This window comes from Antrostomus carolinensis, unplaced genomic scaffold (assembly GCF_000700745.2).
Source record: "Antrostomus carolinensis isolate BGI_N321 unplaced genomic scaffold, ASM70074v2 scaffold20011, whole genome shotgun sequence".
Lineage (NCBI taxonomy): Eukaryota > Metazoa > Chordata > Aves > Caprimulgiformes > Caprimulgidae > Antrostomus > Antrostomus carolinensis.
Genome location: NW_010296547.1, coordinates 15,096 through 30,168, shown reverse-complemented (window position 1 = coordinate 30,168; position 15,073 = coordinate 15,096). Strand labels below are relative to the sequence as shown.

Sequence of the window (15,073 nt, the reverse complement as noted above, 5' to 3'; positions counted from 1 at the left end):
ACTCGAGTTCCAGGAACAGCATGTCACTATCAGTACATGGTAGGAGACATAAACCGAACCTTTTGGGAACCAGTTTTAAACTGGGAAGTTTCAAAAATGAAACAAACAAACAAAAAAAAAGAAGACAACAGATACCACACAGTACAAAATAGTAATTATTTATATTTTCAAAAAGAAAAAAAAAAAGTTACCAGCTATTTTGAAACTTCTTCCCTGTAAGAAGAGTGACTAATAGAAAGGAACAGGACTGGCTCCTATACAGTCGGCAAGTCAGGTACAAACAGTTGTAAGAATCATTTAGCAACTCAGGACAGGGACTTCTGACGCAGCATTCATCAACAATAAAATTTCTTCTTTTTTTTAAAAAAAAAAAAAAAGAAAGAGGGAGAAGGGAAATAAAGCAAGGAAAAATGCCAAAAACATTTCCCACAATATGTAAAAACAGTAACCGTTGATCTTGTCGGACAGCACGCTCCAGATCAAGGAATTTCAAGTCCTTTCAAAACCAATACAGACTTGCCAAAGGCTGCCTTCAGTCTCTTCACACCCTCCAGAACACAGAGCCTTTCACTGTCCCCTTTCACTTCAACCTGTCATTTTATAAAAGGTAGGGTTTTTTCTTTTTTTTTTTTCTCTTTTCTTTTTTTTTCTTCTTTTTTTTTTTTCTTTTTTTTTTAATTAACATACAAGTGCTACTAACAGAGAAACTGATCTTCTTGTTGCTGGATGGCAATAAGGAGTTACACAAAGGTCCAGTTTTTAGCTCAGCTGGAAGGACTTAAATTCTCTTTTTTTTTTATATATAAATACTACTGGAGCTCCCATCAGGTACTTCCTTTCCAGAATTTCACTGGGAATTCTTTTTAACCCCTCAACACTCTCCAAAGCTAAAATGTCCTCTTGCTCCAGGCATCTGACGATTTGTTCTGTGCTGCCAGACGCAGAGACGTTGTTTTCCCCAGTACCACTGCTGGGTTATTCTGACTTGGGTCGGTACCTAAACCAAACCCTGTACTTAATTGACTCAGCCAAGTCGAAGGGAACACACAGACGATGCAGCGACAGGGATTCATTAGGTTGAACAGCCCCAGAGCCCCAGGCCCACCCTCCCCCCTCTCCCCAAGTTACTTGGTGCTGTTTTAAAAAGTCTGGGTGTCACGAAGCAGTCTCTTCCCCCCAACAACAGAGTAAAAGCTCCACAGATTTCGCTGTCTACCTGGTGGTCAAGGTTACAGCAGCATCAGGTGATGCTGCTTCCAGAAAAACATGGGGTGGTCTGACAGGCAGGACTTTAGGATTGCTTCAGTCGCTTACGTGGGGGTCCCAGAAAGGGACACTGTGCAGAGGCCAGAGAGCGATATGCCTCAGCCACCAAATGGGGATGTGACACTACCATAGACTTCCAGCCCGATGTCTCCATGACGTCAGAAGCATGACTAGAAAGAAGAGAGAATAAATCTGAAGTTATGGACTGGGGATAAGAGGGATTAACTAAGTAGATTTTTTTCCACATGCCTGAGAAACCTGACATTTTCAGTGTATTGTTTTAGGATTGCTCTGGATGTGTGTTAGGTGTCTTTTGTGAAGACTGCAGGTTTTGGCTCTGCTTGCACAATTGTACACTGGACAGCCCTTTAACTTAAGGATGAAAAGCTTAAACATACAGGATCCCAGGTGGAGGACAGCAGGAACACAGTGTTTATGTTTACTACCCACCCAGTATAGAAGTATTTTAAATCAGTAAAGAAAATACTGAGAAAAACTGTATTTACTGACAAACAGGACTAAAAATGTTTCCAGACATCAGAACTAGTTGGTAGTCATTTTACATCTACTGAAAAGTTTGTTATACTACAGGTTAAAAATAGTCCCTTAATATCAGGGACTACCTGATTTTCTACTACGTGTAAGTTCTTGTGCTCTTAGGAAGAGATCTGGAAGAGCTCACAGAGACAGTCCTGCTGCACACTCTCAACAGTCCCAGCAGGACAAGACTAATCTGCCCTTAGGGCACTGTCACTTCTGGGATGCCAGATAAATAAAGGATTACAACAGAAGAACTAAAAACAGAAAAAATAATAGAGGAGAATCTCCCCTGTACATGACAGTTCACGAGTTCTGAACTCTACTGCTAATAACCAACACTCTCCTCTAGATTTGCTACAGCCTGGAACAGAAGTAAACTCACTAGTTAATGAAGTCCACTGCTTGAGTTTTCAGTTGATCAGCACTATGTAGGTCAGCCAGAATGAGGATCTCAGCTGCATTTTCCACAGACAGGTTACTGCACAGTGCATCCTCACACATCACCTTCAGACGTTCGAGAGCGTACTGCAAAATACAAGTCAAAGTACAGTTACAAAGAAGAAAACACCTGACGTGAAGCTTTACTTGTGCTCCTTCACTCTTCAGTAACAAACTACTCTATTATGCTGAACAGACCTCTTTGCTTTGCTATATGCATCTGAACTGTACTCAAAAAAGTAGCAATCAGCAAAGAAAAAAGAAAACAAAAACAAACAAAAAAGGAGAATCATGATGTGCCCACCCTGAGGAAAAGCAATGGAGAGGAAACATACCCACCATGACTCTCATCCCGGCCTTCTGGTGTTACAGGCTTATTAGTGCTGCATTCATGCTTTGAAATGAGAATTTCAGGTCACTTGTAATACTTCCTATCTCAGTTACTTCAAGGCACAGAATGCTAAAGCCAAATCTTTATTCTCACTCTGTTAGTGCATGACAGTATTACCCGGGTTCAATGGGAAGATCTATCTAACAGTGAATGCTCCATAGGTGTTCCACTGATGTTTAGGCAGCTTTCACTCAAATTTCTTTGCCATTAATGACCTGCACGTAAAGATCAGCCTTGCTCAAGTACATGCTACTACTTTAATACTAAAATGTTAAACAAATGTCCCTGCTTTCTTGTGACTACCCAGCTGGAAACAAAACATCACAGCATGTCTGTAATGCCCTGGCAAAAGCTCTCCCCTAACTTCACATTCTCAATCTAAGAGTTTCTACCATTCAATTGTGCATTTGCCTCAACATTTTTTAGATCCACAGGGTTAGGCCATGTCAATGGTTTCAGAAATTCAAAGGATATGCTCAGAAGAGTGCTGTCTAATACATTTCACTCTCCTTTCTGCAGCACTTCAGTCAGAACTGAACCACACAGACAAGATTTTCAAAAGCCACACAGTGGTCTCGGGCAGACTTCAGGAAGGTGAAAACTCAGGAAACTTTAAGCCAGTGGTTATGAAAAAATGAAACCCAAACCTCAATCTGTTCGAGTATCATAGCTGGGAACTGTGACACTGAGATACTTCCGAAAATCCTGGTGTGTGTGATCTGATTAGGGGGTTTGCAGTTCTTTGGATGAAACAGACAGTATTTCTGAATGTTTCTGAATATTCTAGACACCATGATTATATTTCACAGGGATTAGGCGAGTAGCAAATTCTAATGCAGTTCTTATATGAGTAATAACATTAGTGCTACATAAATTGTCCTAAAGACTAAACAGAGTTAAGTCTCCTCCATGTTACGACTTCAAATTGAGTGACATTTCTAAAAAAAATAATCTTTAAGATTGTTTAATTTTTTTATCTGACAGATAACTGCATTTGAAAGTATCCTTCATATTGTTTATAAGGCTTCTTTGGACAACTTAAAGGAGTGGAGCATCTCCCTGCTGAGGAAAGGCTGAGGGAGCTGGGGCTCTTTAGCTTGGAGAAGAGGAGACTGAGGGGTGACCTCATTAATGTTTATAAATATCTAAAGGGTGAATGTCAGGAGGATGGAGCCAGGCTCTTCTCAGTGATGCCCAATGGTAGGACAAGGGGCAATGGATGTAAGCTGGGACACAGGAGGTTCTGCTTAAATTTGAGAAGAAACTTCTTTCCAGTGAGGGTGCCAGAGCCCTGGGACAGGCTGCCCAGGGAGGGTGTGGAGTCTCCTTCTCTGGAGACATTCAAACCCCGCCTGGACACCTTCCTGTGTGATCTCATTGAGGTTCCTGCTCTGGTAGGGGGGTTGGACTGGATGATCTTTCGAGGTCCCTTCCAATCCCCAACATCCTGTGATTCTGTGACACAGTATACAGGTTCTTCAGTATGCGAGGCCACATTTGGAAAAGAGACCAGATTTGCAAGGACTGCTCCGTCGACCTGAACAGAGAGCTGTCAACAAGCTCATCTGCATGACGACAGGAGCACTCGCCATACGATAAGCACTATTACTATAAATTGATTTTATACTCTGATTGAGATTTTCATCCCATTACGATTAAATTTAAATGAGTAATTTTAGATTATAAAAACATTTTTTTCCACTTAAGACTTGGCGATAATAATTACTTCAATTGAGGCATGGCACTCATAACCAGGACAGTTTTCTCCCACCAGAACATCTGAGAAGGCAAATCAAATTTACTTGCTTAATCTGTATCAATAACTAAAACAGTTTCAAATGAGGGGCAAGCCATTAGTTTATATTATTGTCTGTCAGGAGCTTAAAATGCAGCAAACGAAGCTTAAAATTATTCCTTTTGTAAATTGAGTATTCTCCTCCACGCATGTACAATTTTTATTTCAATTTTCACTACAAATAGCTCAGCTTCTAATTACATAGTTGGGCAAAAGTAGCCATTCTGGTCTCTCAGGTATCAAGATTTCCCCTTCCCCCCTTTCTTAATTACACTTTAAAAAAAAAAAAATCACCCTACCTAATAGTGTACCCACCCAAGAGGCTGAAATAGTTATCTCCTGGGTTGAGAAGACGTGCTTTGTTTTGGTTTTGGTCTAATTACATATTTTCCCCAAGAGACAGGAGGAACTCAGAAGAAGCTGTTTCAGTCTCTTGAGTAAATATTAGATGTTTTATGTGCTTTCATGAAAGATTTTTTTATTTCTGCTTTTAAAAGACACACAATGAGTTTAAAAGGAAAAAAAAACCAACAACCTACATTAAAAGGCAGGAAACTCAAAGTTAAAGCCTACTCTGTCCTTAATGTACTGCTTCTTACTTACTCTTGTCTCAGTTAAAGATGGTATGTGAGCTCTCAATCAATACTCTTTAAATATTGAATAAAATATGTGGCAATGATTATAATCAGGCCAAGAATCTCCTTGCATTATTTCCCATTTTAATTCTAGTTGCAGTGGCCTAATAATGGCATATGGAGCATTTCACCTCTAAAAATCAGCATTTTTGATGAAGCCCAGGTCTGCAGTGACAGGGAATTTAATGGCCATGTGGTGGTTGCGTGGAATAAGGTTACATGCATCCACATCTTAAAATCCACCACCCTAACTGGCACCCACAAGAGAATCCAAGGACTGAAGAAGCATGGAGACTGAACTACGCTCTCACCCCTAGAGGTGGTCCCTCCAGGTCAGAGTTGAGGCACATTGGCAGGGCAGTGTGGAGAATCTTGCACTGCTGCTACCCGTGCTGAACCTGTTCGATGGATAAATTCAGGACTTTAGTCTCCAGTGCTGTCAAACTGGCATCGTTCACCAGCACTAAGTTCACTTTTAAGAGAAAAAAAAAAGAAAAAAAAAAGAAAAAAGAAAAAAGGAAATAAAATTGTGGTTATATATAATGAATTTTCACTGGTTAACACGGCTCACTGGCCAGCAGAGCTCTTTCTTCCGTCCTTGGTGCTGCAAAGGGAAGGAGGCAGTGGCTGGCTGGCTGGCTGGCAAGGCCACAGCGCTGTGCCTGCTACACGGGGACTACCAGCAGCCTTCCAGTCAGACCATCCCCAACACCTCCCTTGGCCAAGGACCCTGCAAAACCACAGACTGGTTAGGCAACAGGGCTTCCTCCAGTTGTACCCCTTCTCTCAAACAGCAGGGACTGCCACTGCAAAAAGAAAATAAACAACAGGACCTTCCCACTCTCGGCTATCCATCACTTTAGAGCATCTCTTGAAGTTGCTGATACCAGCCAGAGCAGAAGGAGAAGCAAGCCCTGTTTGCCAAGACAGATCACTGCTTTTGAGATTTGGTAACAATCACACTAAAAAAAAAAAAATAAAATTAAAAAATAGTGCCAGGTCCACCTTGAAATTATCTTCTCACCCCCAGTTCTTATGTTAGATTATGCTGAATAGAGATGTCCTCTGAAATTTTAAGAAAATGCTTAAAAATGAACAGTAGAGACAGAAATTCCTGACTGTTAAATGTTAAGATATGTATCTATAGAGCTACAGGTATCTTACACGTATCTATAACACATTCAGGTTTACCTATAAGCCACAACCAATTCAAAGAAACTGCCCAACCACAATGACCACTTGAAAAGCTTACTGCAGTCATTTCCAAAAAGCATTGTGTAAAAATCAAGGCACGTTTCATTCCTGGTTCTCTGAACACCCATAAAATCCCAACTGTACCTTGTCAGCAGCTGCCAGCAAGTCATCAGCCATTTTGTCAAGATTTGGTGCCTTCCCCGTGTAAATAAAGCACATCATTTCCTTAAAAACTTCAGGCTCCACATCATTGATTTCAACCCGATTCTGTATCAGAAAAATGAAGCTTATTAAGATCCTGACAAGATGCTAAAGGTTTCTTTTTACCCAAGCTCTTTTAGTATTCAGAAATTTGCTACAAACTATTTAGAACATGTACTACTTGCGAAAAAAAGAAAAGAAAGAAAAAAAAAAGAAAAAGATGTGGATGGAATAAGAAAAATTCTAAATTGTATTTCACATTCTCTACTTCTCCCTATCCCACCCCAGTTTTTTTTTCCCCAAGAGTAACAAAGGTAACAATTGCCTCCTTGATCCCTTTCTTCCTCCCTTCAGGACAGTTGAAGCAGAGACCTGCATCTAATGTAAGAAAAACAGTTAAAAGGTGACAATAGTCACAAACACTACCTAAGAAAGTTACCTGACCAGTGATGCTAAGAGTTGACTACAGAGCTATTCACCTAGCTGCACAAGTTCTCCTTCCTTCAGGAACTTACCTTTTTACTCTCTTCCATCTCATGCTCAAACATGGCGCTGAAAACCGGGGAACGCGCTACGGCAGTGGGGAAAATAAAACACAGTTAGAGACCTTCTTTTACTCTTTAGGAGGAGCTAAGTGCAGCCTGCCAACACCTCAACAACTGTCCTGCTACTTAACACATGAAAAATTCTCCTGTAGTAGCCAGGACAAATTCAGCACAACTGCTGAAGATGTGACGTGATGCAATGTGGTCAATGTAGCTTCAAACTGGGTATGGGAGAACTTCTTAAGTCCTTTCAAAACAAGTCTGAAGAGCACAGGGATGGTAAGTTTCTTGATTTTACAAGAAATTATTTCTTTGGAAATGTGGTAACTTCTGACAAATGCTCTAGGAATACATTATAATACACTACAGCCACAGAATAATCCTCCTACCATCCTCACCATAGCAGGAGACAGCAATTAAAAAACCAAGTAGATATTCTCTACCCATAACAGTTCATAAACTGATTTTTTACTACAGCTCTGCAGTCAAAATAGCTGCAGAAGCCTCCTTTAAAGATGAAGTAACTCAAAAAAAAAAAACCAACCAAACCCCACTTGTTGTCTCCTATCCTGCTAAGGCTCATCCAGCTCAATACCGACCTGCTAGTATGGCTTTGTGAGCCTGGAACTCCTGGCCTGCAACGCACAGGCAGCAGTCCGTGAAGCGGGAATTCTCCCAGAGTCCTCCCAACTCATCTGCCAAGCGGCACTCCGGTACCTTCACCATGTTCATAGTGTTCTGGCCAGAGATATTGACAGAGTCCTGTACCACACTGACCTGGAGGAGAAAAGAAAGCAAACAACCCAAAAAACTCAAAAATCCACACTGGAAAACTTAATGTCCCTACAGGAAGTTTTTCTTTCCAGGGTAAGTAAAAGGAAATGCAAAGCAAAGCCCACACCTCTCAAGCAGAATCACTGTATGACTGGAAATCGCTATATTTTTAAGACATCCTTTCTACCCTACCTCAACTCTGCTCTTCCAGAGTGTCTGTCCCAAGTCCTAAATCACACCAGCAGATATTCTTCTCAACTCCAAATTAACAGCACTTCTATGCAATTTAATCATAATTTTATTAGATTATTTCCTAAGGAAGCGGAATCTTATTTTTCTGCCTTTACAAACATCATACCTGACCTAGTTTTTTTCCTTCTATCAACACCCTGAAAATCTCCCCAATCAATAATGCAATACAGACAGCAGTACAAATGAAAATGAAGTATACAGAGAGCTTCTATAACTAAGCATGTATGCAAGGGCAGTGTCTGACACCCCCTGCCCTCCCCAATGTCTTGTTGCTTCTGGTTCTAAATTTCTTGGAAAGTTCAATGCTTCCATTAAATGATGAAATAAAATAATAATAAAAAACCACCAATCTAAACAGTAAGTTTAAAAAAGCAGTTTTATGTCAAGTAATGAGGAAGATCTGGAGAAGGCAGATAGATTCCTTATCACCTGCTCTGAAGGAGACACGGGTAGGCAGGGGCCATACCTCACCATAGTGGCTGATGAACAACCTACACAAAGGGAACTGTTCGTGAAGAACCTATTCAGCACTGAACCATTATTGTTAAACAGGCAGTAAATTGTACACCTCCTACAGCAGACTTCAATTAGAAACAAATCAGAGTGACTAATACTACCCTGCTATAACAAAGAAGAAAGGAAGAAGCTGATGGACAGGGAAGCATATGTGAGACTATTTCCTGGATTTGCTGTCAAATCCAAGTTAAATTTCAGTTTTATTCATAATAAATGGGCCAAGAAGAATAATGGATGGCAAAGGAAGCTTCACAGTTATGTAAAAGGAGAAGTAAATGATGAAGCGAGAGAGATCTTCCACAGAAAAAAAACAAAAAACCTGCTGACAGCACATACCTCAACTCTTAAGAAACCTCCAGTGGGTTTCTCATGGCAGACACGTGTTGTATAAACTATACAACACTCAAAATCAAACAAATACCAGATGCTGCTTGCCAAAGGACACTAGTGATTAGTCACAGCAAGTGTGAGGAAGCTAATATTCTTCATCATGCCTTTGACAGATACAAAATCTTTTTGCTCTGGGACATCTAGACCAGCAACATGGACTCAAGGACAGAGGAAAACTCATCAGATTCATTAAAAAAGAATTCTAAGACGTAGATCACTTGCTGGTGGTTCAATACTGATTATAGGCCAGCCAAAAAGGTTTGCAAACTGTGTCTCAAATCAACAAATAAATCCTCCTCCAAATAAATCAACCAATAAATACATGGAAAAAAGTCAGTTACTGCCATGAAAACCTGTTACACGGCTTTTTACATAAGGAGTTTAGTCTGGTAGATTCCAAGTGGTGACCAGCCTTAGAGGTCAAAATAGATAAGGTTTTCCTTAAGTTCTTTCCAGTATCTTAGCAAAGGAACCAATGGTACCTAGCTCAGAAGGGAGCTATTACCATAACTTTGGGAACACCGTCTTCTTGGAGATTTACCAGAACTACATTTACCTATAATGTTGGAAAATAATTTAAACAGCAAAAAGTAATGCAGCTGGGATATGAACAACCAACTCCACCAGCAAAACAGAGGCCAAAAAATCCCCAAACTGACAACTAAATGAGGTCAGATTTGAAGTGTTTGACAAGGAACATAATTCTCTGCCTTAACAGCATTTTCAGCAAGGCATTATCCATGTTCAGCACCGAACATGAGCAGAAAGTAAAAGGTTTTCTCCTTTTAACTTTAATAAAGCAATGAGAAGGTACAGCAGAGACACTCAGCAACCTTCTGGTCTACAGAAAACTCCCAACATATCCCCACATAGCAGTACTGGATGTTGAGATGCTTGTTAACTCCTTAGACAGTTGCTACATACAAAACATGCTTGCTGAAAGTCCAGATATGAACAGCATCACTCGGCACCTGTGGCCAGCAGGGAAGCATTAGGAGAGCACATGGCACCCTGGTTTACATGCTCAGAAACTTATAAGCTCAGGGAAAAAAAAAAAAGAAAATTAAAAAAAAGCGGGGGGGGGGGGGGGGGGGGGAAATCCCAAAACTAAGCTGTTGGAAGTTCTTGCTACACTGTTCCAGACAGTAAAATGTTCCCCTCTTGATATCACTGAATTGCAGATTTCTTCCATGCTAGACTGTAGAACAAACTGAAATAGAAAACAGAAGATATCAAGGCCAGGTGAAGGCAGCAGCAAGTTGTCTCTTCATTCAGAACAAACAAAACCACTGAGCTGAAGCTTTTGAAGGGAGTAATTCAGTAAAGAGTGGACTGACTTGAATTAGCACTGGTTGCCAAGACTACTGGTGGATCTCAGGTTTATCTACATCACACCTCACAAATTGCCTTCCCAGACATTAATTGTGGAGTGAAACTCCACAAGTTAGAAGTTTTCTGGCTCTTTTTATCATGAAGGAAAGAGTAATTGTCAGATCTACAGAGGTGTCATCCAAGACACTGTCTTCTCCCCCTATATTGCTCCAAGTGTTAAAGGAAGGGCTCCTTGCATGACAATAATAATTTATGCCACTGATTTAATACAGATCCTTTAGGAGATGTTTGTTATTTTAAATATATGCATGTTTATGATGGCTAAACAAAACAGAACCCCAAACTAAAGACCCAAACAGCTGTCAAACAACTTGGACTGAAGCATTTCGTTCACTCTTGAAAGGAAACATAGCAAAAGAAAAGACTTCCATAAAAAACACTGCAGGAGATCCAAAGAGAGAACAACTTGTTCTACCTGTCTTCTGGCAAAAATCACAGCTACAGGAGGTATTTTGCAGTTAAAAAGACAATGGAAACAAAACAGCAGAAGCTCTGAAGATACTAAATTAGACAGTTTACATTTGCTCATTAAGGTTTCTAAACTTAAATATCTAGTTTTAGAAATAACTGTCTGCATCTTTCTCTGAAATAAGTATTAGTGAAATAATATTTTTGTGAGCAGTTTAGAAAAATACAAACACAATGAACAGAAACCTGTGGTTACTAGAAAATTCATTTACCTCAAATTTGTCTGAAATTTCTCTTTTTTTTTTTTTGCTGTATAGACACACTTAGAAAAATACAGAAAACTCTTCTTAATTCAGTAGCCAAGTAATGAGTGGGCCAGTTTCCACTACAGAGCTTGTGTTGGTTACTATCCCAAGTGAGTTTCAAATTAAGGAGTACAAACAGATGGATGGTAATACTAAATCAGAAGTGAAGTGATAATCAAACATGCATCATCACAGGTAAAAGACAAATAAAAATAAATGGAAGTGACATGTGATGAATCACATGCAGAAAAAACCACCAGCCACACAGGCACATGCACACACACACAAATAAAAATCTAAGTGCCATATAAACATCCAGTATTTCTCCTGACACCTCTGACTCCTTAAAAGCAATGATGAAAAATAAGGTCACATCTACCTTAAGCTAATGGAACTGTTATTCTTTCAGCTGTACAGAAAGACTTACCTCACAGAAGAGAGTGAGTTTGTCATCTGGAAGAAGTCCATTGGCTTCATCCAAAAGAAAGTCTCTTCTAATAAATTTTTTGAATCCCCAGTCCTTGCCTTGTACAAATCGATAGGCTCGCTGGCTCTCTGGAAGAAAAGATACACGGGTGCTTCAAACACCAGCTGAGTGACTCACTTGATCAAACAGCAAAAGACAAACAAGTGACCCCATCAGACAGAAAGAGTTTTTACACACCCATTGCTTTTGTTTCTTCTCCCTTAGCGTTGAGGATGGAGAATTTGAACTTTGCTCGAACTTCACTTTTTGGACAGCTCACCAGCAGCAGATAGAGGGATAGATAATCTTTACTTTCTTCATCCAAGCCTTTTGGGTTCACACGTAAACACCTGTAGAAGCAAGCATTGGAATGAGACGTCAGGAACAGTTTTTGGCAGGTCACTCACAGCTTTCAAAGAAAGGGCATTGTGGAATTTTCACAATAAAATGTACAGCAAATAGTTCTAACAGTCACTGAACCACAAAGAAATAATACATAGGTAAATAGAGTGGAACTACATGTTGCAGTCAGCCTCATGCAACATCCCCAGCACAGATTAATAACATACAGGCAGTAACTGTGGGCAAACCAATTCAAAAACAAAAACCACAGGGGAAAAGAGGGGAGGAGTATGGTTTAAATTACTGAAAAGCAACCTGGATGTCAACTTTCATAAAAAGAAATTGAAAGAAACAGGAGAATGGAAGCAATGGATTCGAAGAAGTGCAACAAATCCAGAAAAAAGGGAAATAAAATTCCACATGAAGTAATTGAAAGGAAAAATGCATTTCTGGAAGGTTGGTAGTTTCTCAAAAACATAATACTAGGGTATTTTCTTCACACTTCTGTGTGAAGAAAAGGTAGCAAGTGCAGGAAGAGACTAACTCACTTGACACAGAATCTAACAAAAAGCAAGAACTAGGCCAAATGACTAACAGCTCAAACACATAAGGACAAAAAAAAACAAAATCAGAAAGATCTAGACATTAGAATGAGATCTGACTAGCAAAGGTTACAAAGGTAAGTCATTTAACAACAAAAAGCAGTCCAAGGAAAGCACAGGTCTGCCACCCAAAGGAAGGGAACACAAACTGTATCATACACACACACACACACACTAAATTATCTTGTGGTTTGCCACAATCTGTACTAAGGAGGTTTAAAGAAACATGCTAACATCAGCAAGAAGGGATAAAATAGGAACCAGTTGTCCATGGATCTCCTAGGTCAGAAATGACTCACAGTAGATACACATTCGGACCAAAGTCTGCTCTGAATTACTGGAAATTACCTGAGAACTCAGGGAAGATAAAAAAGATTCTAAAGGAAAGGAAAAGGGCAAAAATAATGTCATCTTTCAGAAGCACAAACTCCTGGGCAGAAGGAGTTACAGAACATTTGTCACTTGGATCATCTCTGTGTTAAGTTTCTCAATTCACAAAAAGCTCCCATGAAGAGAATGGTGACACAGTAGCAATAGTCTGAAATTGTAGGATTTAAAGTGTAGACAAAAATTATCTTTTTAATAACATGGAGTATTAGGGACTGAAACCAGGAGGCTGAAATAGAGCTTGAATATACTGGCTGTGGACTCTCATTGGTTTATAAGAACTTGTTAAGATAAATGTCAGTAAAAAAACCAAACAAGCAAACTTAAGACATTAATAATCCTCCACAGCATGTCTCTGCTCCAAGGTCAGATGTACTTTCCCTTCCACCTATGGCATCTATTACTTCTGATATTTTCCATTACCAGAGAAACACTCCCAACAGCCAGATCAGCGTGGGCAGCAGGTCGAGGGAGGTGATTCTCCCCCTCTACTCTGCTCTTGTAAGGCCCCACCTGCAGTGCTGCCTCCAGTGCTGGAGCCCCCAACACAAGAGAGACCTGGACCTGTTAGAACAAGTCCAGAGGAGGCCACAAAGATGATATGAGGGCTGGAGCAGCTCTGCTGTGAGGACAGGCTGAGAGAGTTGGGGCTGTTCAGCCTGGAGAAGAGAAGACACTGGGGAGACCTTCTAGTGGCCTCCCAGTACCTGAAGGGGCTACAAGAAAGCTGGGGAAGGACTTTTTATGAGGGCAGTTAATTACAAAACAAGGGGTGATGGCTTGAAAGTGGCAGAGGGGAGATGGAGCCGAGATGTGAGGAAGAAATTCTTTGGTGTGAGGGTGGTGAGACAGTGTCCCAGGTTGGCCAGAGAAGCTGTGGCTGCTCCTCCCTGGAAGTGTTTGTGGCCAGGTTGGATGAGGCTTTGAGCAACCTGGTCTAGTGGAAGGTGTCCCTGCTGCTGGCAGGGGGGTTGGGACTGGATGAGCTTTAAGGTCCCTTCCAACCCAAACCATTCTATGATTCCATGATCCTCACAATTGTTTTGTGTGTCCAAACACTCTGCTGAAGCAAAAACACATTCTCCCCGTGCTTATGTTGCACATCCTTGGAAGCAAGAACCTGTGAGCAGTACGAGCCGTTTTTTAGGTACTTTCTCTGTTATAAAACCCCAAATTCTTTCACAGAGTTGTACAAACAGGGTGAACCTCTCTGCTCTATTTCTTACCATTTGAGTTTATCATTGGCTCCAGATGAAAAGGTTGAGCTTTTGATGACTTCACCCATTTCTTCTCGGCAGAAGCTAAAGTTGTTTATGGTCCACATGTAGGAAAACTTCACCACCTTGATCTGAAAACAAAGGATAATAGGCGGTTTAGGGTCATGCTCATTCACCCTGGCCATCTTAAAGGCAAAACCTGAAAATTTGGAAGTTCTACTGAGTCATTTGTGTGACAAATAATCCCAAGTACAAGACAACAGTCTGGAAATGGCTGCCAGTGGCAGCTGGACCATTCCAACTTCAACCAATTGTCCCCTCTAAAGTTCTACCAAAGGTAGAGGGGAACATTCCATTGTTGCTTTGATGAACACTCACTGCTAGCTAGTATGACATCATCTGGAAATCCAGAATCTAAACTTGTTTTGAATAAATTTCAGGTTCTAATGTCACTACACCAGGATTATCTCATCACAGTGTGGACTTACCTGAGTGTAGCACCAGCTCTCTGCTACAGGTCCACTCGACATTTCTGCCGGAGGAGGAGGACTCGGCACCCTTGACATCGCCAGTTTGAAGACTGAACAGAATTTCACAACTCAGCAGAAAAAATTTATAATTGAACTTCACCCTGTCAAGTCCCCAAAAAGAGAAAAAACCCAAATTTAGAACAACAGAAAAAAAAACTTCAGGAGTTTTTTTTAACTTGCTTTTAACATGAGATGCAAGTTAAATCCATCATGCTTTCTCTCTCCCTGCCAGCATCTTCAAAATACAATGTTATATTTGAATATTTTCAAGCACTACTATATGTTTCCCAAAGAGGGGATATACCACCTCTGTTCCTTCTTTGAAACTGAAGCTCCTTATAGGAATAAGCCTAGCATATAATAACCTTTAAAGAGTGCAAGACTCAAAACAGTAGACTCCCCACTTGACTTAGGATTTACTACTGGGATTTATTTACTGGGATTTATTTACCCTGAGGCCACCATTTGAACTCTCTACTTAGTTACT

At 40.4% G+C, this 15,073-nt stretch overlaps 1 protein-coding gene across 1 annotated transcript; it reads right to left on the bottom strand.

Annotated features, from left to right (window-relative positions):
* Positions 1 to 751: 751 nt before the first annotated feature.
* On the bottom strand, positions 752 to 14,622 carry SPOP (speckle type BTB/POZ protein). The gene is made up of 9 exons (XM_010178337.2): positions 14,545 to 14,622; positions 14,066 to 14,187; positions 11,707 to 11,858; positions 11,470 to 11,597; positions 7,605 to 7,782; positions 6,976 to 7,031; positions 6,404 to 6,526; positions 2,189 to 2,331; positions 752 to 1,436 (listed from the first exon to the last, which is right to left on the bottom strand). The coding sequence occupies exons 1-9, from the start codon at positions 14,620 to 14,622 to the stop codon at positions 1,292 to 1,294; spliced, it is 1,125 nt and encodes a 374-aa protein (XP_010176639.1). The 3' UTR covers positions 752 to 1,291.
* Between the last annotated feature and the right edge of the window lie 451 nt (positions 14,623 to 15,073).